The sequence below is a fragment of the Fukomys damarensis genome, unplaced genomic scaffold (genome assembly GCF_012274545.1).
Source record: "Fukomys damarensis isolate Sample0158 unplaced genomic scaffold, DMR_v1.0_HiC HiC_scaffold_31, whole genome shotgun sequence".
NCBI lineage: Eukaryota > Metazoa > Chordata > Mammalia > Rodentia > Bathyergidae > Fukomys > Fukomys damarensis.
Genome location: NW_022900943.1, coordinates 3166342 through 3193584, shown reverse-complemented (window position 1 = coordinate 3193584; position 27243 = coordinate 3166342). Strand labels below are relative to the sequence as shown.

The window sequence follows — 27243 nt, the reverse complement described above, 5'->3', positions numbered from 1 at the left end:
TTATACATAATGTATTATGCAATAACAAGTTGCACATTTGCTGGCTCTAACAGAAGCAGTATAATATGATCTAGGGATTGTGTTAATTAATGTGGCTCTCATCTGTTGGAGGTGTCGCTCTTCATTAGCCCGTATTTGAGACACTGCCTTGTTTCATTTTTTGAATGAGGTGGAGAGGGGATAACCTAGCCAGCCATCCCTGTTTGATCTCCCAGATACATACTCAATGCAGAATGCCTGAGCTCTCTTGGTTCCCTGCCCTGTCCTGCTAATCCCAGCTGAGCTCATTATGGTGTAGCCTTGCTGCTGCTCTTGAAGCCAGAGCTGTCCAAGCTAATTACTGGTAGCAGCAGAACTGCCTGTTAAGGGTCTGGTGTGGATCTGCTAACATGGTCCTTGGTAGTGACCTGCAAAAGACACGAGGGAATTTCTTTCTTTCTTGCTGTGCACTGCCTGTCCTTTGGGCTTAATGCTGATCCCTCCACATAGGTCTTTTAGCTGCCCCAAGTATAAGACTTGATGAAGGATACTCCTATTTTAGAAAACATACAGTTTGCTTGCTTGATCTTATAATTCTCTGACTATTATATTCAGCTTGGCAAAGAAATAACATTTTTTTTGAGACAAAGAAGAGTTAGACCAATATAATTAGCCTCTTTTTTTATTTAAGTACTTTTTCATTTGATTTTGACACTTAGACCATACAGGCTTTTAAAAAACCTGCATGACTTTCAGATTGCTAAAATCTAGCCTCATGTGGCATATTATAATTAAATGTTACTGAATTATCTTAGTTATAAATGAGAAGCTTGTTTTATATACTATATAATAATGTTTAACTTTTTAACTTCCTTTTCCACATAATGATAAACTTTTGAGGAAAGGCCATATCATATTTAAATATATGCTATATATGCCCATTAAAATACAATCATTGATGCTAATAATGAATTCTCTTATATCAAAACTATAGAAATTTGTCATGGAAACATTTCCTGATAATTTTAAATATCTTTATTGAAATATAATTCAAGAGCCATATACTTTAGTCATAAAAATGCCTTTTAATATATTCAAAGAGTTGTGCACCATTTATCATTACAGTTAATTTTAGAACATTTTAGTCTCCTCTCCAAAAAACTCATACGGATTAGCTATTACATCCCTAATCTGCCCATTCATCCTTTCCAAATCTAGGCAACTATTTGCTAATCTACTTTCTGTGCCTATAGATTTGCCTGTTGTGAGCATTTTATACAAATGGGATCGTGTATAATGCTTTATGATTAGCTTCTTTTATTGAATATAATATTTGCAAAGGTTTTATTTATCCATGTTGTAGCATGCATCACAACTTTGATAATCTATAATAACTTTCTGTCTCCAAAAGAGGAAGTTAATTTTGGATGAAGTGAATTAACTAGTTTTTATATCTAAAGTATTAAAGAAAATTCAGGCAGAGATTAGCTGTAAGTGATGCTGTTAGCAGTTTGTTTTATTCATTAATGAAATAGAGCTAAATAAAAAGCAATATAGGTCTTTCAAAGAAAGTTAAATTCTGAGAATCCTGACCTATTCACTCAACAGTATTTGTACATTACAAATAGCTCTTTGAATATAATGCTTTGTCATTAATAAACTGTGGAGATTTTCCTCTGGAATCGGTTTAAATTCATTAATGTGATAACCATTTGTATAATAATTATTTTTCAGATCAGTTTTAACCTAATAGGTAATGAATGTTTTTCATAAAGAACTCTGTAGCATTGAACACACTGTAAATCATGTAGTACAAGTTTCTTGGGGAAGGGTTGGTTATTTTGTGAAACATTGATTCAGTTAACAAATGTGTTTGAATCACTGCTATGTGTCAAGCATTCTACTTGGTGGCTGAAAGGAGAAGTGCAGACAGATCTCTCACGTTGCGACACCTATTCACTGTTTAACATCATTAATGAAATATGATATCCCAAATAAAGCTAATATCAAAAGTAATGAGAAATTAGAGTTATTCATAGGAAAATGGATACATATTGAGGATGTACTCCTAAGTGAAATAGTCACACATGTGTAAATACCGAATAGTTTATCTGGTGTGAAAAACTATATTGGTACATGAGATATGAGATCCTAATGATATAATTGACATTGTGAAATAGGAAGAAAAGGGCTAAAGGGGAAATGGCAATGGTACGGGAAAGGTAATAAGGGAAAAAAAAACATGAGAAAATGAAAATTTGGAAATAAAGTATCTGTAAATAGGGAAGGGAGGAGGGGGTGAAGGGAGGGCAGAGACAAGGGGAAAAATGAGAACCAAGACCTGTCATGTAAAGGTACAAGATCCCAATGATGAATGTAACTGTACTGCATACCTAAAATGTTCCAGTAAACTCAATGAGGAAAAAAATATGATCAAACAAGACTTACAAAAATTAGTCTTTATTCATTTAAATTTCTTTAGTGATGTGGATAGACATTTTTTGTTTTGTTTTTAAAAATTTCTTTGCAGCATACTGTTTACTGTGCATTTTTTTTCTTTTATTGAGTTTATTGGTACATTTTAGGTATACAGTACAATTATGTTCATTATTGGGAACTTGTATCTTTACATGACAGGTCTTGGTTCTCATTTTTTCCCCTTGTCCGTGCCCTCCCTTCACCCCCTTACTGTGCAATTTTTTAAGTGACAGTACATGTATAGATTTGAATAACTACCGCCATAGTCAGGATACAAAAGTAGTTCCATCTGAAAAAATTTTCCTTGTTCTGCTCTTTTGTAGTCCAGTCCTCTCACCACTTCTGTACTTGGAAAACATTAACTTGTTCTCCCTCTCTGTGGATTTGCCTTTTGCATATGTGCAAAATCATACAGACTGTAACTGTTTGAGGGCTGGATGTTTTCACTCAGTGCCTTTAAAATTCATTCAGAGTCGGTCATCTAGTTTGTTCTTCTTTATTTTAAAATGGTGTTCCATTATTGGGTATACCACAGTTTAGCTACTGAAGAACATTGGGATCTTTTCTAGCTTTTTGCAGTTATCAGTAAACTGCTATCATAGGTTTTGTGTCAGCACAAATTTTTGATTCTGTAAAGTAAACATCCAGGAGTTGCGTTGCTGGATCATAGGAGATATATATATCACTGTAAGAAATTGTGGGAATGTTTTCCAAGGTAGCAAGCCTGTTTTCATTCCCACTGTGAATTCGTGAGAGTGCAGTTGCTCAATATCCCTGTCAACTCACGGTGTTGTCAGTACTTTTAAAAAATTATTCCAATAGGTGTGTATTGGTATTCATTATTATTTTAATTTCCATGTCAATAATGGCTAATGGTATTGATTGTACTTTTATGTGCTTATTTTTTATCTTTATATCTTCTTTCATGAAAGCATTTTAAATCTACTTCCTATGTTTAAAATGTTGATTATAAAACAACTTAAAATTATTTTTCTCTATTTTTTTCTTGGTATTGGGCATTGAACTCGGGTCCTTGCACTTAGTTTCTCTTATTGTTGAGTTTTGAGTTATTTATAAGTTGAAGCTGGGTAATGACATGCCTGTGTACCTGACTGTTCTGGAGGCTGAGGCAGGATGATTTCAAGTACAAGGACACTTGGTCAACTTAATGAGACTCTTGTCTCAAAATAAAAATAGAAACTATGCTAGAGATATAGCTTAGTTATAGAGTGGCCTTGGTTTAATCCCCAGTAGCAGGAGAGGGGAACAAAAGAAGAGCTCTTTAAAATTGAGATTTTTCTGGTTCTTGGTTGGTGATTTAGCTTTTAAATTGTCTTCTGGTCCTTGGACTGTTGTTTGGAGACTCTGGATCTTAGTGAAATCTTTATGTATCTGAAGGTTAGATTTTTTAAATTTGTAATAAGAGTAGCTTCTGGATTTTCAGGAGGGTTTCCAAGTGTGTGGCCACATGGCCCCTCAATCCAGAGATAATTATAGATAAGCAGACCACAGGAATTGTTTAGTGGCCACCTATCATAGGTGGCTCTGTGGATTTAAAATCACCAGTTGGAAATCAGGCTCTTTAACCCAGTTCAACATGTAGGGTTTAAAGGAAACTGGAATTTTAGAGGGGAAAAAGATGGCTATTTTGCATTTTAAATTCCTTACAATTCAGAAGCTTATTTTAACACACCTCTAATGATACTATTCCTGAGGTAGAGGGTCACCTGTTACTCTAGGAAGAGCTAGGAGTCTAACTTGTGAACTTTGCCTCTACTGATACTGTGTTGAAGGGATTATGCAGGGCTACTGGTTGCTGGAGGCGAAGTCTAGGCTCCTTACTCTGCTTTCCTCCACAGAGATTTTTGCTTTGTTTCATTTCTTGTCCAGTGTTGTATGTGTGTGTATGAGATTTCTGTCCTGCTTGTCCGCTCTTGTTCTGGTTGTTGACTAGAGAAAGCTGGTGCTCCCTGAGGTTATTTTTTTAAGTTCTGTGTCTGTTACCATCTCTGGGTTGTTGGTTTCTCTATTACCTAGTTTGGGGTATATAGGAAAAAGGACAACCCGAGGAACTCACTGCTCTGAGTTACACCCCTGGTGGTATACCTCTACTGCTGAGGTTCTGTTCTGTCTCCTTCTTTCCACCTTAGAGAATCTTGCTTGCTTTTATGTATTATTTTTTAGGATTTTCCTAGTTAATTATTTAATGACTAGCTTTTATTAGTACTGGGCATTTTTCTTAGTGTATATTTTATTTTATGTAGTATTTTTGAGACAGGATTTTATTATGTTTCCCAGGCTGAACTCAAGTGATTTCTGATGCCTCAACCTCCCAAGTAGCTCGGAAGATCACTGTGCCTAGTTTATATTTTATATTTTATGTTCCTTTAAAATGGTTTTCTTGCTTTAATTTGATTAAGTATATTTTTTTACTTCCTGTCATGACCTCCTCTTAGTAAATTTTATATTTACTTTTCATTCTTTAAATGATTTTTTTCATTGCTGATGTTTGAAACTAGAGCTTTACTCATGCTAGGCAGACTACCACTGCTAAATGATTATTCTTGAGATTATAGCGTACATGAGATATATGACAAAGTTTAAATTCATCAATATTTCTATTTTCTTATAATACAAAGATTTTAAGTGCTTTAACTGTGATATCTCCCTTGGTCTTATATTATTTTGTAATCTAGAATTGTAGTTCTACCTTACTTTAGCTTCAATTCCTTTTGAATATTGTTATGATTGCTTCATATAATACATGCTCGTTTAGTGTTGTATATGTATTTCCATTGTCTTTCATCTTTATTGCCCATGTTTTCATATTTTGCTTTTGAGTTTTTCTTTCTAAAATATATTCTTTCATTTAAGATATATGAACAGTAAGTTGTGACATGTGTAATACTACTTCCCTTCTTGCTTGTTATTTTTATATGAAAAGTCTGCTGTTATTTCAGAGTTGTAGTGATTTTTCCTCCCATCTGGCTGATTTATGATTGTTTTGTGTGATATTCTGTGGTTTTACTAAGGTGTTTCTAAGTGTGAGTATAGTCTTACTTATTCTTCTTGCACTTTTTGTTTCTCTGTTAACCTGTTAATTCATCGGTTTTATGATTTGTATTTGGACTGTTGTCCTCTACCCCCACCCAGCCCTTTTGTCACTTCTGTCCTTGAAAATATTGTATCGCTTGCTTTCTGGACTTGTCATTCAAGCACACTTCATTTTCCTTTTGTCTCTTTATGTAGTCCTTCATTTTAACACCTTTTCTTTTTCTATATGCTGCTTAATCTACCCATTGAGCTTTTAATTTCAATTAGTTACTATTTTTGTTTTACTTAACATTTCTAGATTTACCTGGTTATTTTTCTTCATTTTATTTCTTGAATGCGTGTTCTTTTTTATCATGTTGTATCTTTAAAATAAAAAATTATAAAAATCATTTTGAATTATTTTGTTAAGTCTATCTCTTGTTATTCACTCCTATTTTGAGCAGTGTGATATGTAAACTCATTTGTGAGTCTCAACTTATTTATATATGTATTGGTATTACCAAGTTTAACTTCTTTGAGAATTATTATTATTGTTGTTGTTGTTGTTATTATTGTACTGGGGATTGAACTCGGGTCCTTCTGCTTACAAGGCAGGTGGCAGAAGTACTGAGCCAAATCCCTAGCTCTGAGAATAATTTTTTTGGTGGTGTTTCTTCTACCCATTTTCTGTTTTGAAAGTCTCCCTTTGGAGGGTGTGTGTTACCCAGCTTTCTATCATTATAAAATTATCAGATACAGTCATCTTATAATGAGAAAAGATTTCTTTTGCCTTGCATTGTAGAAGTTTTAGCCATGATCAGTTTGCCTTGTTGGCTTGGGTGAAGCAGCATATTATGGCTGGAGCAGGTGGTGGAGAAAAGCATTTCACCTCATGGCTGGGAAGAGAAAGAGAAAACAGGAGGGAACAGGGCCCCACAGTCTTCTTCAAAGGCATATCTCCAGGAAATAAAGACCTTCCTCTTGCCCTATGTCTTAAAAACTCTACCACCTTCCAGTAGCACCACCCTAGGGAATAAGCTTTAACACTTGGGATACTGGGGATATTTGAAACCCAAACTACACCAAGAAGATTATGTTAGTTGGTATCCTTCACTATACATGATATTTTTGCCGGTTCTTTATGTTTCTATAAATCTATATGGCTCAATTTGAGCCTAGTAATATGAGCTTAGGATTCTGACTTCATGTGGTTGATTCTGTCCATCCCTCAAACTGATTGAGGCATGAGGACTCTTTTTTTTTCCCATTAAGTTTATTGGTATATTTTAGGTATACAGTGCAGTTATATTCATCGTTGGGATCTTGTACCTTTTCATAATGTATCTTGATTCCTATTTTTCCACATTCCCCTGTCCTTCCTTCACCCCCTCTACCCTTCCCTAGTTTCAAAGACTTTGTTTCCATTTTTTCCTTTTCTCATATTTTTTCTTTTCCCTTCTTTCCCCTGCCTCTCCCACTTCTCCTTTAGACCTTTTCTTACTGTTTCAGTTGTCAGTTATACATTTTGATCCTTATTTACACTTTGTTTTTCACACTAGAGAAACTACTCAATATTTATACATGTCCAGTTTATTTCACGTTAGAGTATGGCTTCAGTGTTCATCCAGCTACATATGTCTCTAGCTTCTCATTCTTTATGGCTGTGTTGTACTCCATTTTGTAAAAAAACCAAACAAACACATCTTCTTTATCTAGTCTCCAGCTAATGGGCAATTGGGCTGTTTCCAGGTTTTAGCTATTAGAAACTGTGCTGCTATATTAGATAAGCTGAGATATTCAGGTTTTCATTCAACACATTTTTGTCCTCCAGCTTCTTTTAGTTAATACCAGTCTTGTCTCATGGCCCCAGGAAGGGTTGTAAATTTTCATTTCCACTCAGATTGCACAGTCATAGGTACCCTCCACAGAATTTGATCCAGTTTAAATCCTCACCATGGTAAGTCAATGGCAATATAGTGGTAAAGGTACTTTGCTTTTGTTTAGCATCTGGAGATTTACTATGAGTGTGGTATGTAAAAAAATTTTTTATTACTTTTTATTGAGTATTATCTTCAGGTTATGAAATGACTAGACAATTGAGTGCATGATTTTTATTTAATTTTTATTTATTTACTTATTCTCATTGAGTTTACTGATACATTTTAGGTATACAGTATAGTTACATTCATCATTGGGATTTTGTACCTTTACATGACAGGTCTTGGTTCTCATTTTTTTCCCTTAGCCCCACCCTCCTTTCACCCCCTCCTCCCTTTCCTATTTACAAATACTCTATTTCCATTTTTTCATGTTTTTTTTTCTTTTCCCTTATTACCTTTCCCCTATCCTTCCTACTTCCCCTATACCTTTAGCACTTTTCTTCCTATTTCACGTTGTCAATTATATCATTAGGATTTTATGTACCATTATAGTTTTTCACACCAAAGAAACTATTTGTCATTTATACATGTGTGACTTATTTATTTCACTTAGGAGTATATCCTCAATATGTATCTATTTTCCTATGAAAGACTCTAATTTCTCATTCTTTATGGCTGAGTAGTATTCCATTTTATAGGAAAATCACATCTTCTTTATCCAGTCTCCAACTGACAGGCAAATGGGCAGTTTCCAAGTTTTAGCTATTACAAACTGTGCCGCTATAAACATAGGTGCGTATATATCACTGTGATATGATTCTTTAGTTTTCTTAGTTTCCGTTGCATTAATTTCTGCTCTAATCTTTATAATTTCCTCTCTTGTATGAGCTTTGGAATTTTCTTGCTCTTCTTTTTCTAGGAGTCTAAAATTCATCATTATGTTGTTTATTTGAGCTTGCTCTGTTTTCCTAGTGTGGGCATTCAATGCTATGAATTTTCCTCGCAGAACTGCTTTCATTGTGTCCCATAGATTCCTGTATGTTGTATTGGTATTATCATTTATTTGTAAAAACTGTCTAACTTCTTTAATTTCCTCTGTGACCCATTGATTGTTCAGGAGAGTGTTGTTCAATTTCCATGTGTTTGTGAAGTTCCTGTGGTTACTAATGCCTTTGATCTCCAGCTTGATTGCCCTATGATATGATAATATAGAGGGAATAACTTTGATTCCTTTGCATTTATTCAAAACTGTTCTATGAGCTAGTATGTGGTCTATCTTGGACAATGACCCATGTGCAGCTGAAAAGAATGTATATTCTGATTTTGTGGAGTGGAATACTCTATAGACGTCTATTAAGTCCATATGTTCAAAAGCTTGGTTCAGTTCTAGTATTTCATTGTTGATTTTTTGCCTTGATGATCTTTGTATTTGTGATAGTGGAATATTTAGATCCCCCACTTCAATTGTATTAGTGGTTATTTGGTTTTTCATGTTACTTACTATTTGTTTTTTATAGTTGGGTGCATTAATATTTGGTGTATATATATGTTTATGATTGTCATCTCTTTCTCTTGAATTGTTCCCTTTACAAGGATGTAGTGGCCTTCTTTGTCTCTCTTATCAGTTTTGGATTGAAATTTACTTTGTCAGCAAAGAAGATTGCTACCCCTGCTTTTTTCTGGACTCCTGTTGCGTGGAAAATTGTTTTCTATCTTTTCACTTTCAGTCTATGGGCTTCTTTTTGCACAAGGTGTGTTTCTTGTATATAACGTATTGTTGGATTTTGCTTCTTAATCCATTCTGCCAGTCTATTTCTCTTGCTTGGTGAATTGCCATTGACATTGATGGTTATAACTGATATGTACTGACTTATTATTGTCCTGTTATTCTCCTTTGGTTGACTCTTTTTACTTTTTCCCCCCTCTCCTTTTAGTTTCGTTCCTTTCCCATTTGCTTTTGTCTTTTTGGCCTCATGGTTGTGAACTTCATTGGCTTTTTCTAGGATATTGTTTAGAATATCCTTGTAATGCTGGTTTGGTATTCATGAAGTTTCTCAAGTGTTCTTTGTCATGGAAGTATCTTATGTCCCCATCCATTTTGAAAGAGAGTTTTGCAGGATACATCAGTCTAGGTTGGAGGTTGTTTTGTTTTAGGACTTGAAATACCTCACTCCAAGCTCTCCTTGACCTGAAGGCTTGTGTTGAAAAGTCTGCTGTGATTCTGATGGGCTTTCCTTTGTATGTGATTTGTTTCTTTTCTCTTACTGCTTGTAGTATTTTGCTCTTCTGTTGGGTTTCTGGGATCTTGATTATTGTATGTCTAGGTGTAGGTTTTTTTTTTTTTTATTGTGGCTATGGTGTTATATATTCCTCACTTATCTGTATGTCAGATTCTTCCCCTCTGTTTGGGAAGTTTTCTGTCATTAATTCTGCGAACAGCTTTTTTAAGTCATTTGTATTTTCTCCTGCTACTTCATGGATTCCTGTCAGTCTTACATTATTCTTACTTGCATCATCCAGGAGTTGTTGGATCAATTTCTCATGATCCCTTACTGATTATAAGAGACCTCTCTTTTCAGGGTCACTGACTGTAATCCTATCTTTCATATCTGAGATTCTATCTTCTCATTCTTTTATTCTTCTGTGGACACTTTCAATAGAGTTTTTAATCTGGATATCTGTTTGAATCTGTTTTATGAATTCCATTTCTTTCTTATTTCTGTTTTGAATTTCTCTAGAGCCTGATCTGTTTCATTACTTCCTGTGCTATGATTTCAGGGTATCCTGGTGGTTCACTATTAGACTTTTCATCCTCATTTGCCCCTCTGTTTGCCATTGGTGAACTTGAAGTCTGCCTTTGTGTCTTGCTTAAGTGTTTTCTCATTTTTATTTTTGTTATTGGGTTGTTCTTGGTTTAATTTCTGGGTTATTACTTAAATCTTCCTGATATAGTTGTGCTTTAGCTTTTGAGTCTCTAGTGACTCATAGACATTCTCATTTTCTTAATATCAGAAAAGACAACTCATTAAATCAATCACAGTCTTTTAGCCCAGTTGATACAATCAGTAACACAATAGGATCAGGCACAACTTACAAGGTGACCATTCGTGGTCATTTATTTATCACCTTTAAACCATGTGAATTAAATTAAAATAAAGAAGCAGCCCAAAATATGTTTTCAGTGAAGAAACTCTTCAATACAGCATCTTACCATTTAGGATGGGGGCTTAGACTGAGTGAGGATGAGAGGAGTAGATAAGAAAAAGAATTGGAGAAGGTTTCAAATGAAGCCAGAGGACATAGAATGACCCTACAATTTTTAGGTAACTGTTAAGTTCAAAAGGGAAAGACAGAGTGCAAGAATATGAACAAGAATATAACCACTTAACAGTAACAGGGGCTCACTTTCCTTTGAAACTGTTGACCCTTGAGTGAAGTAAAATGAGAGAAGAAAAGAACATAAAGAAAAAATTAAAAATTATAAAAGAAGAAATCCTTGTTAGGGCAGGAACAGGAACAGAAAGGTAGATGAGGAATAATATGGGGGAGCAAGGGACTGAGTTGGAAAAAGAGGACAGAAAAAAGAAAGAATTTGCAGAGTGGTATGAAGAAAAGAAAGAAGAAAATGAATTTGAAGAGCCTCTTTCAGACTATATCTCTTCTGTCATAATATACAATATGCGCAGCCATGTACAGAACTAAGTCCTTTGATCTCAGCTAGCCAATGGCAAACCCCTGAGATTCAGACTGATTTTGGACTGCAAGGCCCAAATTGAGTTCCCTGACCTCCTACAGGGTTGAACTCCACACAGTTCTACTACAGGTTCCCTCTGCCCTTTCTTTGAAGATGTTCAAAGTCTGGAGCTCAGTAAAATGCCCTTTATGACCATCTGTGCCTCTGCTGAGTGGACCCAAGGACTGGCACATCAGGAGGTCTGGGGGTGGGCAAGGATGGGTCTTCCAGAGGCACTCACGTGGCAGCCTAGTCCTCACTGATTGGGCCCAGGCAGGCCTGAGGGAGAACGGATCTCAGAGCACCTGTTCTGGACCTCCACCTTTCATCTTCCACTGGGTGCTCAAGTGCATGATTTTTAAAACCATAGCCATTTTTTTCCTAAATTTTAGATATTTAACATGTTTACTGCAATAAAGTTAACAAAAATCATTTACTCAAACCTTTTTATCTGGATCCTCTTTAAAATTTAATTGCAGTTTTTAGGGTTTGTTAATATGGATATATTTCTGCTTTTACTTTACCATTTTCAGCTCTATGGATTTTAAAATATCTCTATTACTTTTATTTCTTTGCTACATTATTCTCCAACTAAGATATTTTATAAACCTTTTTATTTCTTTAATTTTCATAGGATGAATCTTCAAGAAGAATTGGATGAACTTAAAGTACATATATCTATTGATAAAACAACGATACAAGAATTGAATAGATGTATAGCTGAAAAAAGAGAAGGTAATTTCTGTGAAAATATATACTTAACAGGCATTATTAAATTATATCATTCTTGAAGTTATATTTTCAATTTCTTATAAGAATTTTACCTCCTTTCTTTACCACATTACTCATAAATAAATGATTAACATTTTTATCTTTCATGAGGAAAATCAAATAAATGGGGTGAACTCCTAAAATTTCTATTTTGGGTAGGCCTTGGGTATTAAAAAATATAAAGAGAAATTGGATAAAAAAGACCCTTTTATTTTCATTGATAATTTCACTATAGTTTTATAGGTAATACAGTATAGAGTTACATTTAACATTAATAATTCATTTATATTTTCTATTGACTTTACATTTAGTATTTGATATCATTTCGCTGTCATCTGTTTTCCTGAAATCAAAATCTTAGTCCTGAAGGAAACTTTGAAAGACTTCAAATTTGTAGACTCCTTGACTTGCTCAATGATAGGGAATATATCAGTCCTCCAAATTGAAGATTATTTCTTCATTATAAGTCAAGATACCTGTATTTATTATACAACCTCATGCCTCATTAGAAAGTGAGTTTGATATGATAGGAGTTTTAAAAAATTTAACCTGTTGCAGCCTAAGGATTGCCATTGTACTTTCAGTGGTTGACCATTTATACTTAATAATTATTTTTCATTTACCCTCTATGCTAATTAGTTTTTTACTACTTGACAAAAAACCTGAGAGAAATCAATTCAAATGATGAAGGTTTTATTTTGATCTACAGTTTCACAGGTTTCAGCTCACTGCATTGCTCTGGGTCTGTGACTGAGCGGAATATCATCACAGATGAGCTTGCCAGAGGAAGGCTGTTCACCTCGTGGCAGTCAGGAAACAGAGAAAAAGATCCTGAGAGGAATGAGTCAGGGACTAGATATAGACCCCAGGGGTTACACCCCTATGATCTATTCCCTTGAAACAGACCAAACTTCCTGTTTCTTTCACCTCCCAAAAGGGAACCAATTTAAAATCTGCTGATAAGTTTAGAGTCCTCATGATCCAGTCACTTGCCAACTGCATCATCAGCTGGTAACCAAGTTTCTAACACAGGGAGCCTTTTGGGAGGACACTTAAATAATGACCATAGCATTCTTCTTCTGGCTTTTATTTTAATTACTGTTGTTATAGCTATCACTCAGGTCACTAATAGTCAAAATTGATATTTGAACCCTTTTATTTTACATTTTAAAGTTTTATCATATTTCAAGCTTACTTCCTTCTCCTAAAGCAGTGTTTTTTCCTATTATAAACTCCTATTCTTTCCTGTATCTTCTCTGTATCTTCCTTTGGAATTTCTTTCTTTCTTTTTGGTACTGGGGGTTGATCTCCGAATGTCACTCTTGCTAGGCCGGTGCTATGCTGCTGAGCTGTGTCCTTGGCTGGAGTTGCTTTCTCTTTACACTCAGCTACTGGGATTTCTGAGACTTTATTCTTTCATTACTTAAAAAGAACTTCATTATTAACATGCAAACATTAAAGCAATAAAAAAGCCAGTGTGCAACCAATTAAAAATAAAAAATTTTAATATTTATCATTACACAACTGTCTCTTAATAGTTACATATAAAGAAGCTTAGATAAATGCTTAAAAAGAGTATCTCAATAGATGCTATTTTTTAAAGAAACTTACATGTATTACATATGTTTAGAACTAACCAAATAAAAAGAAACTTGAGGTAAAGGTAAATGAACCTGTTTAACGAGATAAATATTTCATCAATTTGAAAGATATTAATTTCTAAAAAAAGTCCTTTATGTTCATATAGAAATGTGAAAAAACAGTGGTACCTTGGTTCATGAACTTAATTATGTGATTTTTGGAAAAGATGGCCATGCTTATGTTTGTGTGGGAAAGATGACCTTGGTCATAGGTGTGACCTGATGCAGTTTGCAAACAAAAATAAGAGTTTGCCAAATGCTTGTTTATGAGCCAAATTGTTTGTAAGTAAAAGTGTCTGTGGACCATGATACCACTGTATTTCAATTTTAGGGTCATTTAAAATTAGCATCTTGCTATGCAGCTCAAAACCCATCATTTTAATAAAACTTTTTTGTTTCTTACACATCTTGAGTTTTGTTCATTAATTTATGTTTTTAAAAATATGTGTCTATAACTGTATGCAGCACAATAATACTAATTTCCTGAATGTTAAAGTTTGTTACTATATATTACAGACTCAGTATTCATTTTTTAAAGTCATAATATTTTAATTTATGAGTTCCTTACTAGGTGTTTCTTGGTTACCAAATATAATTGAAAGTAGTCCTTTTTTCAAGATGTATCAAAAGAGCTATATTGTAAGAGTCTACATGTTTGAATATAGGTATCAACTGTCCTGTATTTAGGGGATAAACTGGCAGGGTATAAATTCATTGGGTCATACTTTCTTTTCTTCCAAACTTCCTGGATGTTACCCATTTTTATCCTGGAGCGTTGCTGTGATGTGTTACTGAGTGGTACCTTTCTCCCTCTATTCACTCTGCTTTAGATATAACTTGATTTTGTGAAGTACATGCCTGAAGATTTACGTTTTACAGCTTAATATTGAAGGTTTTAAATAAAATATATCTTATTATAAAGTATTCTAGATCAGTTTTTCCTGGAAAATCTATGCATTTATTATTTGTAATATCTTTTTTCTCTTGATCTTTATCTTTTTTCTGTATTCTGTCATCTCAAGAATTTCATTCATTACCAGTTGAATTTTTAACTATGTATATTCTTTCTTTGGTTCTTTCTGATCTTCTGTTAGGTCTTCAGTCATTTTTTTTAGTTCTCTTCAAATATTTCATTTTCTTTGATGCTTTATTTTCTCTTTCTGAGCTTATATTTTATTAGTTTTGTTTTTTTGTAAGTTCTTTTTTTAACTGTATTTTCTTTCAGGTTGGGTTTTCAGTCTGTGTTTTATTAAATGTACTGTATACTCCCATCTACTAGGGAGTGTTTCCTTTTCTAGAAAGTATGGCCCAACACTTCACACTTTTGTCTGGCATCAGCCAAGAGTCGTGAATCTAACAAAGCCTGGTTGTTTTCATATTTCTTTGCTGAGAAACATCACTGCTTTTTTCCATTTTTCTGTGTAAATCTGTATTTTCGTTTGGTGTTATTTTCTTTCTGCTGACAGGACTTCCTTTATTTTGTGTGGTCAACATGGGATGGTGACAAATTCTTTTAGCTTTTGTACACTTGAAAAAAATATTTTCTCTTCATTTTGGAAATATATTTTGATTAAGTATGAATTTCTACTTGGTTAGACTTTGTTTTTCCTTTTTGTACTTAAAATTTTTTATTCTGTTGTCTTCTGGCCTAAGTTGTTTCTGATGACAATTCTGTCATTATCTTTTTATACATTGTATGTTTTTTCCTCTGTCTCTCTGCTGGTGGATGCATGAAGTTCTCCCGAACTGTTTGACCTTTGGAGATTGTTTGCTGTAGTCCTTTTGGATGGATTTTTTTCCTTGAACCATAGTAGTTTTCTCCCATGAGTGTGTTAATTAATACTTAGTTGAAGAACTGAGGAGAACCCTCTGTGGTTCTTCAGAGGTCTCTGAGCAAATCTCTGTTTTGTGGTACTTTGCCCTGTGAACTCTATCTAGCTTTCTTAGTTTTCTTGGATTCCAGGGCCTGTCTTAGTTCAGAAAGGTTACTGGACTTCACTTCCTCATTCCTTTGCTGTAGCAGGAAGCCCTTTAGGGAGTAAACTGGAGTAGTTAATAATACTGACTTCATTTGCTTGCCCTTTTATCAATGCTATAGTCTTTATGCTTAATGTCTGAAAGTTGTTTTTTTCATATATTTTGTTTAGTTTTTCCCATGGAACGGTAAATCCAGTCCTTCTGGCATACTTTTGTTTTTATTGAACATGTTTTCCCTGGATTAAATTGCAAATCTATATGAATAGTAACCTCTCTCCATATGTCATATGCATTTTTCTTATTTCCTGCTACTTTTTTCTCCCTAGCTGTTTTTTATACAGGCATTATAAGTTAATTATGTCCTTCCTTTAAACAAACATTTCCTTTCTTTTTAATTCAGTTCTTCCTCCTCTAGTTGTCTCATACAAACACCTTAAGTCTCTACCACACTAAGTGTAATTTTACTTAACATTACACTTCACAAGACAATGAGTCTTTAATGTAGTTCCATAGTATCTGTGTTGAGAGCTTAGTTACACTATACAGAGCTGAGTGGCCAGATGTCTAGGTAGCTGATTTGACAGTAAGCCAAAATGAAAGTTACCGTTACCTTTGATCACTTACTGGGATATTATAGACAAGAGGCTGAAATTGAGAAACTGCTAAGTCCCCATCTTCTGTTTTCCCCCTCACTCATGGGAGCTCCAAACAGAAGGCTGCAGTTTTGAGAATCTAGGGGAGGGCCAGAAGAGAAAAATTTTCAGAGTCAGAATGGGTTTTCTTAGGAAGGTGTCTGCTCCCTGAGGAGGACTCTGCAAAGGGACCTTCAGAAGCTTCAACTAAAGGGCTCTCGATAAAGAGTCTTCCAAACTGAAGCAGCTAGGGGAGGGATACAGATCAGTGTCAGAGTTGGTTGGTCAGGGCGTCTTGGGCCTGGGACTGGGAAAGCCTCTCAGCCTCTTGACTGTAACTCCTTCAGAAACTGCCGTATGTTGATTGTGCACTAAGTCTGGTTGGAGGTCAGTTCTCCTCTTCTAGGCTTGCCACTGAAAGCCTTTGTAATTACCTGTATTCTGTCCTGAAAAGTCACACACAGCAGTTGCTCAGGAGGAGACTCCATGACCTTTATCACAAGTGTGAGTGTGGAATCTATATTCTATACATGAAGGTGGAGGAAGTATTAAGCAGTAGCTGAGTAATCTGTCATTGTATGATATAAAAGTATAAACCAATGAGAAAAAATATATTGGGGCATTAGTATATTTTGTGAGTATATGGCTTTGTCAGTGGTCTGCTTAAAAGTATCTAGTATTGTATAAAAGGATCGCAAATTTTAGACTATTGCCAATGAATTTTATTTAAAGACAACACTAGCACTATTGTGGCATGTATCAAGATGTTTCCCCAAAGCCTCACACAGTCATAGGTGGGGCTTTTTGGAGGTGGCTGGATCTATGATGTGTAATGCTGAAATCAACAGTGTGATACTGGGATTGATTCATGGTGTGACACTAGAATGAAGGGTGAGTGCTGCCTGCTTATGGGTGGATAGCCTGGATAAAAATAAGAGACAGCAAAAGGGCTGCTGTCATCGTTGCTTTTTGCTTGCTGTTGCTTTGCTATTTTATTGCTTTTCTGCTTTCTGCCCACCATGAACCATTTCTCCTCTGTGATGCCCTTCTGCTATGCCACCCTGCCTGGAGTGAGCCAACTATGAACTGAAACCTCTCCAAACTCTGAACCAAAATAAACCTTTCAGGTATTCTATCTCAGCAACAAGTAACTAGGACAAGGACTTTCATAATAGATGGGCAGCATACAATTTGAGTATAGAATTTCTAGCAAATATCTCAAGTTTATTTAGTATTAAATAAAGATTGAAAGTGAATACATACCCAAAAGAACCTGATGGGGAAAAAAAAATCAGGTCTTGGGAAATAGTCATCTTATTTTATTTTATTTTTTATTTTTTTGGTCCTGGGGATTGGGTCCTTGCGCTTGCAAGGCAGGCCACTGAACCGCTGAGCTAAATCCCTGGCCAGTCATCTTATTTTAACTTAGAGATCTTAAGGGAACACTTTCAAGTATATTCAAGTTTTTTCAAATAAAGCCAAAAAATTTCAATTATAGTAAGCATGTCAAGATACTCTTAGAATAATTGATGTTAAATAATTATTTATATTGATAATATAATGCGTAGTCAGTAATCTATTGAGAATATACCTTGTTACGTAAAAAATTAAAGAGAATAAACACTTGTTTTAAATTCATGTAATATATTTTGTAAAGGAAGGGAAAGACAGGCTGCAGCTTTATTTTATACTGCTTGCAGTTGCTTTCTGGTCTAATATGAGAGCATTCATTTCTTTCATCTCTAGTCCTTTAAAGATAAATACTTCTTGAACTAATATTACTCCCTTATTGCATGACTTCCTAGTAATAATAGAATAGAGCCCCAAATGCTTCATGCTATTGTTATCTAACCCTTACCTACCTCTCTGGTCTTCATTTATGTGCTTAGCCATACTTTTCCAATCTGGAATGAAAATATCTGCAAAATAATATCCCAAATCTTTTTAATCATTTAATGCTCCTAGAGAGTTGTGTATGGTGCTTTCCCTTTTTATGTCAGTTTCAGTTGTACAGCTTCTTATCAAAGCCTTTCTTTGCTTTTTTTGTGGTATTTTCAGTATATTGTACACACATTTTAAATATAAAATATAAATATGTGTATTTACATAAATGATCAATATAGTTTTGGGAGTTACTACTGTTATGTTTAAGGTCATGCTTCCTCCTAGTTACTGCATTAAATACAGAGTTCACCAAAAATATGTATACATGCTTTAGCAGTTCACCATACTAATAAATAAATGTCTGGAAGCAAATGGCCACCACTTGGAGCACATCTTGTAATTGTAAAGGCTACACATAACTTGTATTAATCTCATGATGTCTCAATAAATTTAGTTTTAAAATATTAATGTTTTTCTTTTTTGATACATACTTTCTTGCGTGTGTGTGTGTAGCATATTCAATGAAATAAAAGATTAAAAGCAAAGTTTAAAATGAAGAAATGATTTTTGAAGAAATAAAAGGTTCAATATCAGGAATATAAAATTGAGTGAAACAAAAATAAATGTATTAAACCAATAGCTTGTAACATGAAATATGCTTGAATCCAGAAAGATATAGAGTTAAACTTCATGGTGCTGTCATTAAAATGTAAAACTAAGATAATTTAATTAAATACTTAAAAGTAGAAAACAATTTTAAATATCTAAACATTATAAACTAAAGGAGTAGCACAAAAGTACTAAAAGAGTGTATTCATCTGACTTTCACTTTCACGCTAAAGGAATCGATGCTAGCATATTGGGATCTCTTTAATCCAGCCTTGTGAAATAATAGAATCAAGGGCCCCTGATTAGTGACATTTTATATTTAAGGCCATGAGAACTATTTATTAGGTGAAATTTACAACAACAACAAATGTAAAAACAAAACAAAGCAGTAAATCCTACCTATCCTCCTGTTTTCCTCCCTTTCTTTGTAGAAAAAGATACTTTTCATTGTCCTGACAACATCCTTTCAGAATATCTGTGGCTGGTAATAAAAATGCACTACTTCTCTTTCAACTTTTACTGATCAAGTAGATTTTTGTCCAGGACTTCTTTCTAGGTAAAGTAAAAAAGGATAGGTTGAGTCTCAGTGAAGATGTTGGAAGTATACAAATGAATAGTCACATGGGATAACTGACACTCTACCCTGTCCACCAGAAGTAGAACTTACTTCTTGCTTTTTCATTGTCTAGTAGTCATTTTTCAGAGGAAATAGGGTATGGGTGCTACTTACAGTTGACTGATTCACTTTTATCTTACCCAAGGAGACAATGTCTAACACACAAAGAAATTTAGAATGCTGCATACCTGTACTTGCAGTATTCTCAGAAACTGAGGTAGAAAGTTCACAAATTTGAGCCCTGCCTGGGCTACTTAGCAAGACCTTACCTCCCAAAAAAGAAAAGTTTTTAAAGGGCTGGGGATATGGTTTAGTGCAAAGGCCCTGGCTTCAATCCCTAGTAAAACACACACACACACCCCACACAATTTTTTTTCATGATAGGCCTTACTCATTATTTCATTGATTATTTTTTTTTTTGGTACCAGGGATCAAACTCAGGTCCTTGCATTTGCAAGACAGGCGGCAGAACCACTGAGCTAAATCCCCAGCCCACATTGTTCTTAATTCATTTAACTGAGACAGTACTATGAGCTGCTTTTACTCACACCTCTGACACTAGTAACGTTTTTTTCCTCTACCTAACAAACTATTCTTTGATTTTCTAGACCAGTGATGGCAAACCTTTTAGAGCTTTCAGTGATAACAAACAGCCAGCTGTGGTGCATGTGCCCAGGTTCATTACCACTGCCCTAAATACTAAATGGATGTCTTTTAATTCATTTTAGATATGAATACTTGGAAATGGCACACAGCTGAAGTTCTCAGTTCTAAAAGTCTGCTCCCACTTCAGATGCCTTTGACAAATCCATCTTTTATTTTTGATCAACCACCCATCATTTGGGGGTTCCCATGGCCCTTCTGAAGATTTGGTAGTTTGCTTTAATGACTCTAAAAAGGACTTTATTTACTACTCCCAGTTTATTAGACAGGGTTCAACTCAAAAACAGCTAAAGATGGGTGTAGAAAGTTAGGTGTGAGAGAAACGGGGCTGAATGTTTTAACTCTAAAGTCAAGCAGCTTCCATTTTGAAGCTGTATATGTGTCCACCAAGTATCATGTTAGTATAAATTCTGGTGTATTTGAAAGGAGCTTTCATGAATAACAGAAGATGCTCATGTCACCCAGGAAATTCCAAGAGTTTTAGAAGCTCTGGGTCAAGAATTGGAGACAAATATCAAATATATCTCTCTATAATCACAAATAAAACGTACACACTTTGACTATTATTTTTTTTCTAAAAGCAATATAAAATAGTGGTATTTTTAAAAAGAAATTGCCCATATACATAGTGGCACCTGTTCTCTTTTCTTAATCTCACAAAATGATGTGACAGACTTTTAAGGAAGTTTGTATAGAGAACATCATATAGGATCAGGAAAAAAAGGTAGATTTTCAAAATAATGTGATAATATTATTTACAAGAGAAATCATCTAAAAGGAGACTGCAATAAAAAGCTAGAGAAGCTCAATTAATTATTACATGTAGTTTTGGCGCTAAGGAAACAGCACTCTTTAAGTGTGATGCTTTAATATGATAACCACTTTGGACTAAGGGAAATTGCAAGGCTTGAGGAGTTCCTAAAATCTCATTAGCTGTGGAAGATTAACCCATAGGAAAGAAGACTAGTAGGTGTCCACCTATTTACACTAAAGGTAGCATATGTTCTTTTGAAGACTGACACCTGAGAGACCACCTGCATGGTAAAACAATCTTGGTTGTAGTGGAGGGCTGTCCTTTACCTTTGTCCCAGTTTTGTTGTTCAGGCCCAGTTCTAAAAATCTTGGAATATTGCCTACAACCCCTTCTTCCATTTCCTTCTCCCTGGTGAAGAGGGTATTAAAGTTTTAATTATCTGGCCCATTTTTTAGATTTCATATTTGGTATGGCTTCTAGTGCAGGTGTATTCTATCTGTTGTCAGGTTATTTCAGCAGCCTTAAAAGTTTTGAGTCTTCAGAGGGATAAGGAAGATTTCCAATAGGATTAAAAAAATATATATAGGAAATTGAGTAAGTTTAAACCTTTATGAATAAGTAAAGATAAAAACGAAGAATGGAGGAGAAACTCTTGAGAAAGAATACTAAACAAGATGCATTTTTGTAGTAGTGAAAATTAAAGCATTTAAAACTATCCAGGCATGGTGATGCATGCCTGCAATCCCAGCACTCAGGAGGCTGAGGCAGGAGAATCACTGTGAGCTCGAGACCAGCCTGGACTACATAGTGAGTTCCAGATCAGTCTCAACTACATAGTAAGACCCCGTTTCAAAAAAACCAAACAAATCAAACAAAACAGAAACTAAATGTAGCCGAGTGTAGTAGGGTACAGTTGTAATCCCAGCACTTGGGAGGCTGAGGCAGGAAGGTCACTGAAAAGTCCAGGCCTGCCAGGGCTACATAGTGATTTCAAGGCCAAACTGAGGTACATAGCGAGATCCTGTCTTCAAAACAAAACACTACAAAATACCCTGAAGTATTAAACTTGTATTTCTGTAAAGTGAAACACATGCTCACACCCACCGTCTGAAAGGAAGCGTATATATTTCTGCATGGCTCCTCTTGGTTCATTTCCCAAATTCAGTTCAGAGATCTTGAAGAGTAAAAGTGAGACAGAGAGTGGGTCTTCGTTCCTCACCAGGGCCTGGGCATAGCTGCTTGGATATTCTTCATAAAGTCTGAGAAGGTGAGAAACAAACTTCTCAGGAAACAACCACAGATGGACATAGTTCACCAGTCCATCAGTGAGCCTTGCACACATCCAGGAATAGAACAGCTACAAAGACAGTAAAATTAATCTTTAGTCTTTATTAGAGTTATTTAGATATGTTTAGACATCCATGCGTTTTGAACTCTTACTGTGAATAGTAACTGTTTCACTCAGAATGGTAGCAGATATTTAAATTACTAGAACAGATGAATCACATTTGCATATTATTTCTATACTGCTGAAAGAGCCTTGTAAATAAATGCAGCACCATGGTGTTAGAGGATTAGAAAGAGAAACTTGGGAACTGATAGACTATTATCAAGGTAAAGGTACTTATTCCCTTAGGTGGAAAATCTTACCTATTCTAGCTTTTATTATCCTAGGATAATGTTCTGTTTATTTCATGAGTACAGAAGTTTTAATTGGGTATGTCGTGTTTCAAAGACAAAAGAAATGCCTAATTCACTCTAACAAACTTGTTAGTCACTGTTTATACCAAGAGGATTTCTACTCTGTAGAGAATAATATTTTCCTTTCCCTTTGTTGGTAAATTAAAATTTTACACTGAAAGTATAAAGTATAAAGTATGCAGTCAAGCATACTTTAAAGTAAAATCATCTCAGTCTAGCATAGAGATGTATCCTTTCAGCTTTTTTATTGTTTTTTTCCCTCATTTTTAAATGTTATGTTTCCAAAATGGTTCAGTAAGAAAATGTTAAATTTGTCACTAATTTATCTGATAAGAAAAAGGTTTAGGTTTTGGTGAATTTTAACTTTAATAATATTAGAAGATATTTCATGATTATCTTTTTTCCTTTAAAGTTGTTGTTGAGTTATTTGCAGATTTTTACTTGGTGGAAAAGGTTTTGAAAGTAAGTTATATAGCCAGTTTTGGAATGATTTGTTGGGACAACTTCACCCATATATCTAGGTTTCTATTTATTATGAAGTTACCGCTTTTCTAAAATTGGGATTTTTACCGTTTACACTGCCCAGTGCGTGAACTTTCACTTGAACAAAAGGTTTTAGTAGGGAGCATTAGACTTTCAGTCCACCCTAATTCTGTTACTGTTTGCTTTGTTCAGCAGTCACTGTGATCCTCCTGGCAGGGAACAAGATCCAGAGAACAAAACTAGTAGTGACTGTGTAGATAAAAAGGCAAAGAATTCTGCTTTTAAGGCAAAGAGGAATAGTCCACAAAAGAATGAAAACGGGAATGAAAGAATGGCATTGTTAACCCATATACCTATTGTACTTTTGAAAATCTTAATACTGTAGAAAAATGTGACACTACAAAGATGCATAATTATATGATTTAAAATCTTGGAAAAGGTCACTGTTTGTTCCTCATTTGGAAAGAAAATAGACTAGATAATTTGTAATTGAAAAACCACAGTACCCTGTTTCTTAAAATGACAGGACAGTGTTTCAGCAGCATATCAGGTACCATGATATATAATTTATTCCCTTCCAGAACAGCTCTTTAGATGCTATGAAGATGATGGGGTCAAGCAGAGTACTTCAGAGAAGAATGGGAAAGAAATGTCGGAGCAGACCTTACGGAAGGTAGTATAATCTTTAAGATATTGAGCCAAACAAGTTAAATCTGAATTTTAACATAAAGGATTAAATTTTAAAACCAGTGCTCATAAACTTAAACCTTGTGTGAATCCTTAATTTAAATTCATAATTCAAAATCATTGGCTTGCCAAAATAGGGTAAAAAAAATCAATGTTAGTGAAATAAATGTGCAAATACTTGTGCTTCTGTTGACATAGATTAAAAATATTTTCAAAGATGAAATGGAGAGAATGAAAACAATAGAAGTTAATAAAAATTTAAACTATATATATTTATTAGTTACAACTGAACAGTTTGAATTTAAAATGGTTCACGGTGAGACTATTTTACACTATAACAAACATTTATATTTACAGTATTTAGCTAAAAACCTGAGCATGGTGTAGCTCTTGAGACAGCAAAAATACTAATTTTACTGGTAAAATGTGTATAATTTTGAACTTGAAAATATATATGACTCATCTCATTTTATATCAACATTTATACCACATATTTAACATAGTTTTTTTTAATAACACCACCCATATCAGTCTTGTAGTCACAATACAATGTGTCTATCATCAATAGTAAAATATTGCTTTAAAATGTTAACATTTATCTTTATAATTTTATACTTAATTCATACTTTTATATATAAATATAGTGTTTCTAAGTTCAATGAAGTTGAGTCAGTTGTATTAATGCTTTTTAAAATTATTATAAAGAAACCAATCTTTAGTTTATTTTTATAACTGACTGTCATTTAACCATACTGGATTCGTTTTGTTTTTTTAAATAACTCTTTAATATTTTCAGAAAGCTAGAAATTAACTAATATATGAGCAAAAAATTAATAGACATCCTTATATTCCTTGCAGCTGTGAACTGACTTGTAGAACATGTAGTAATTTATAACATTTGATGTGATTCCTGAATAGATCTAACACCTGCCATATGGTCAGGTAACAAAGGCTGTCATCTCAGTATTACTGCATGACACGTAACTGGTTAACATAATCATAGAAAGAACAAAAACTGCTCAGTTATCTCAAGCTATAATGAATAATTTAAAAATCTACTATTGGGTAGATACCATAATAGTTTATATTAGCTTATCTTTGTTTCAAAAATAATTTTGTCTGCCAGATATTGTCATTTTTATTTGTACATATACATTAATGTTGTTCTTTATTGCCCTAGAGTAGAAACCGTAATGAAATCTATTATTTCCTGCTAACCACTATAAATGATTTACACCATAATGGATATATGATCTACTTTAAGGCCTAGAAAGCCAACGGGAATTATTTTCATTGTACTATCTGTCAAATTAGCATACTAATTTGTTGCTGGTTTTTACATTAATTTAGTGCACTTGTATCAGTCACAATTTAATTAGTCATGGTTGGATTTCATTATTTTATTACTCATTTATTTTTGTGATGCTGGGGAACCTTGGACCTCCCACATGCAGCAAACATTCTACCACTGAACCATACCCTAGCATAAGTTTTTTTTTTTATTTTAATAGGATGTACATGAAACTCATTCAAAATGAATGTAAAAGATAGTAATGAGAACAATATTTGCATATATTAGTAATGAAACATAATAAGGAGTTTTTAAAATTAATGTATTAACATTTCACACTGTCACTTGCTGAATTAAGTCCCCTTGAATCTTTTAAGTACTAATCTTCTAAATCTCAGCATTCTATTTAGAGAGAATTCTTAAAGAGGTACTTAAATTAAAATGAGGATATTAGGGAAGGCCCTAATTCAGTATGCTGGTATTGTTACAAGAAAATGAAATTAGGACACAGACAAAAACAGACAGAAAACCTTGTGACACCAGAAAAGTTGTCTGTTTACAAGGCGAGGAGAGAGGCCTCAGGGTAATAAAGCTTGCTGAAACCTGTTCCTGGGTTTGTAGATTTCAGAACTATAAGAAAATAGGTTTTTGTTGAGCCCCCCACTCTGTGGTACATTTTTATAGCAGTCTTGTCAAACTAATATATATATATATATATATTTCACAATGCCAGGTGTTCTAATTTTGAAAAGAGCTGTTTCTTTGATAAATTATTTTAAAAGTTCAGTACTGAAAAGAAAGTATGGACTTGAGCTGATTTGAAACACAAAAAGAAAACACCTGTAACAGTTCCCCCAGACTTTCATTCATTAAATCAGTTCAGCAATTTTTGAGTATACCTTGAATAACACTTTAATAGGTGCCATGGGTTTTCTCTTTTCAGAGTCTTTAGAAGTAATATCTTTGCTTTGTTATCTGTCTTCCATTTTAAACACAAATAATTTTGACCAGTTCCTGCATGTGAACATAGATTTGCATTAGGCAGTCAATAGACTTTAGTCCACAAGCACTTTCCCATTGGTATGCATAGGGGCAGAAAGGTGTGATGTTTTGTCATCTGTCATAGGAGTCACAGTCAGCACTCCTATAATAAGAGACAGGTTAACAAGGGAAAATTGTGATAAATTCATTGAATTAAAATTTTATGTGATGTGTGAGGCTTCAGAAATGAAGACCTAGGAAGAACTGTTCACTTTTATGCTTACGTTCTGTGAAGAATGGTCAACTGTTTTGAATTTTGATTGAAAAAAATGATATGATCTAATGGTGATAGACTGAGAGAAAAACCCAAGAACGGCCTGTGTACTTGAGCTCTTCTTGGCCTTTCCATGAAGACTGTTTTCCCATAGGATGGGGCAGCGCCTCTGAATCGAGGATCTTCAAGGTGTAAGAAGGTAGAGTAGTCTTTCTAGTAAGTGAAGAGTTCTAGTTCCAGTGACCAGCTAGGATGAAGAGAATTCTAGTTTCTGCATCTCAAACTGGGTGAGAAAGAAGTGTGAAAATTGTGAAGGCAGAAGATCACAAAGACTCTGCTTCTGAGAACCTTCCGTTGCCCTTCAGTTTCGGAGTCCTCCAGAGTATGCCAAGATACTATACTGTGCTCTGAGCCCCAACATATGTAAAAATTTTATGAATCACATCCAAACTTAAATAGATTTTAGCCGAAAGAAAAAAATACTAATTTCCAGAATTAAAACTCTAGTTTAAAATGTTTGTTACAGAGCCAGGTGTAGTGTTGTGTGCCTATAATCCTAGCACTTGAGAGGCTGAGGTGGGAGAATCTTTGTGAGTTCCAGGCCAGCTGCAGCTGCGTAGTGAGTTCGAGCCTAGCCAGAACTACATATCGAGACCTTGTCTAAAAGAAAAAGTTTTGTTACATTTGTTCATAGCGTTTTAATTTTATTAAACTGTAGAGTTTATTTAAAAGCTAATTTTGAATATTTAGTACATGTAACAGAAACAATTTTAAAGTAATAGAAATAATAATATTGATGATGCAGATAATAAATTGGTTAGTACTTAACTGTCTGCGAGATTTGTTGTTTATCATGTTTAATACAACAGATCTACATGATAGATATTACTTGTCTTGTCCCACAGAATTGGAAACTAATGGTAAAAGTATAAATATTTTAGTATTTAAAGCAATGAGATCTGCAAGATAATAGACCTGACTTAAAATTTTATTTTCTCTAGACCACACTGCTTGTTAATATTTTTTCTACCACTCCCAAGTCAATTTTTGAAAAATATGTAATTGCTTATACAAAAGATGTATTAAAAAGAGTCTGTTTTACTTACCTTACCCTGGAATCTAGCCTGCTAAATTGTGTGTGTGTGTGTGTGTGTGTGTGTGATCTCATATATATATA

At 34.3% G+C, this 27243-nt stretch overlaps 1 protein-coding gene across 1 annotated transcript in view; it reads left to right on the top strand.

Annotated features, from left to right (window-relative positions):
• Window positions 1-27243, top strand: part of Cntln (centlein) — a 285607-nt gene that overhangs the window by 139504 nt on the left and 118860 nt on the right. Inside the window, exons 13-14 of the mRNA XM_033757653.1 lie at window positions 11738-11838; window positions 23415-23506. Coding sequence (XP_033613544.1) covers window positions 11738-11838; window positions 23415-23506 — 193 coding nt within the window. The remainder of the gene's footprint in view (window positions 1-11737; window positions 11839-23414; window positions 23507-27243) is intronic.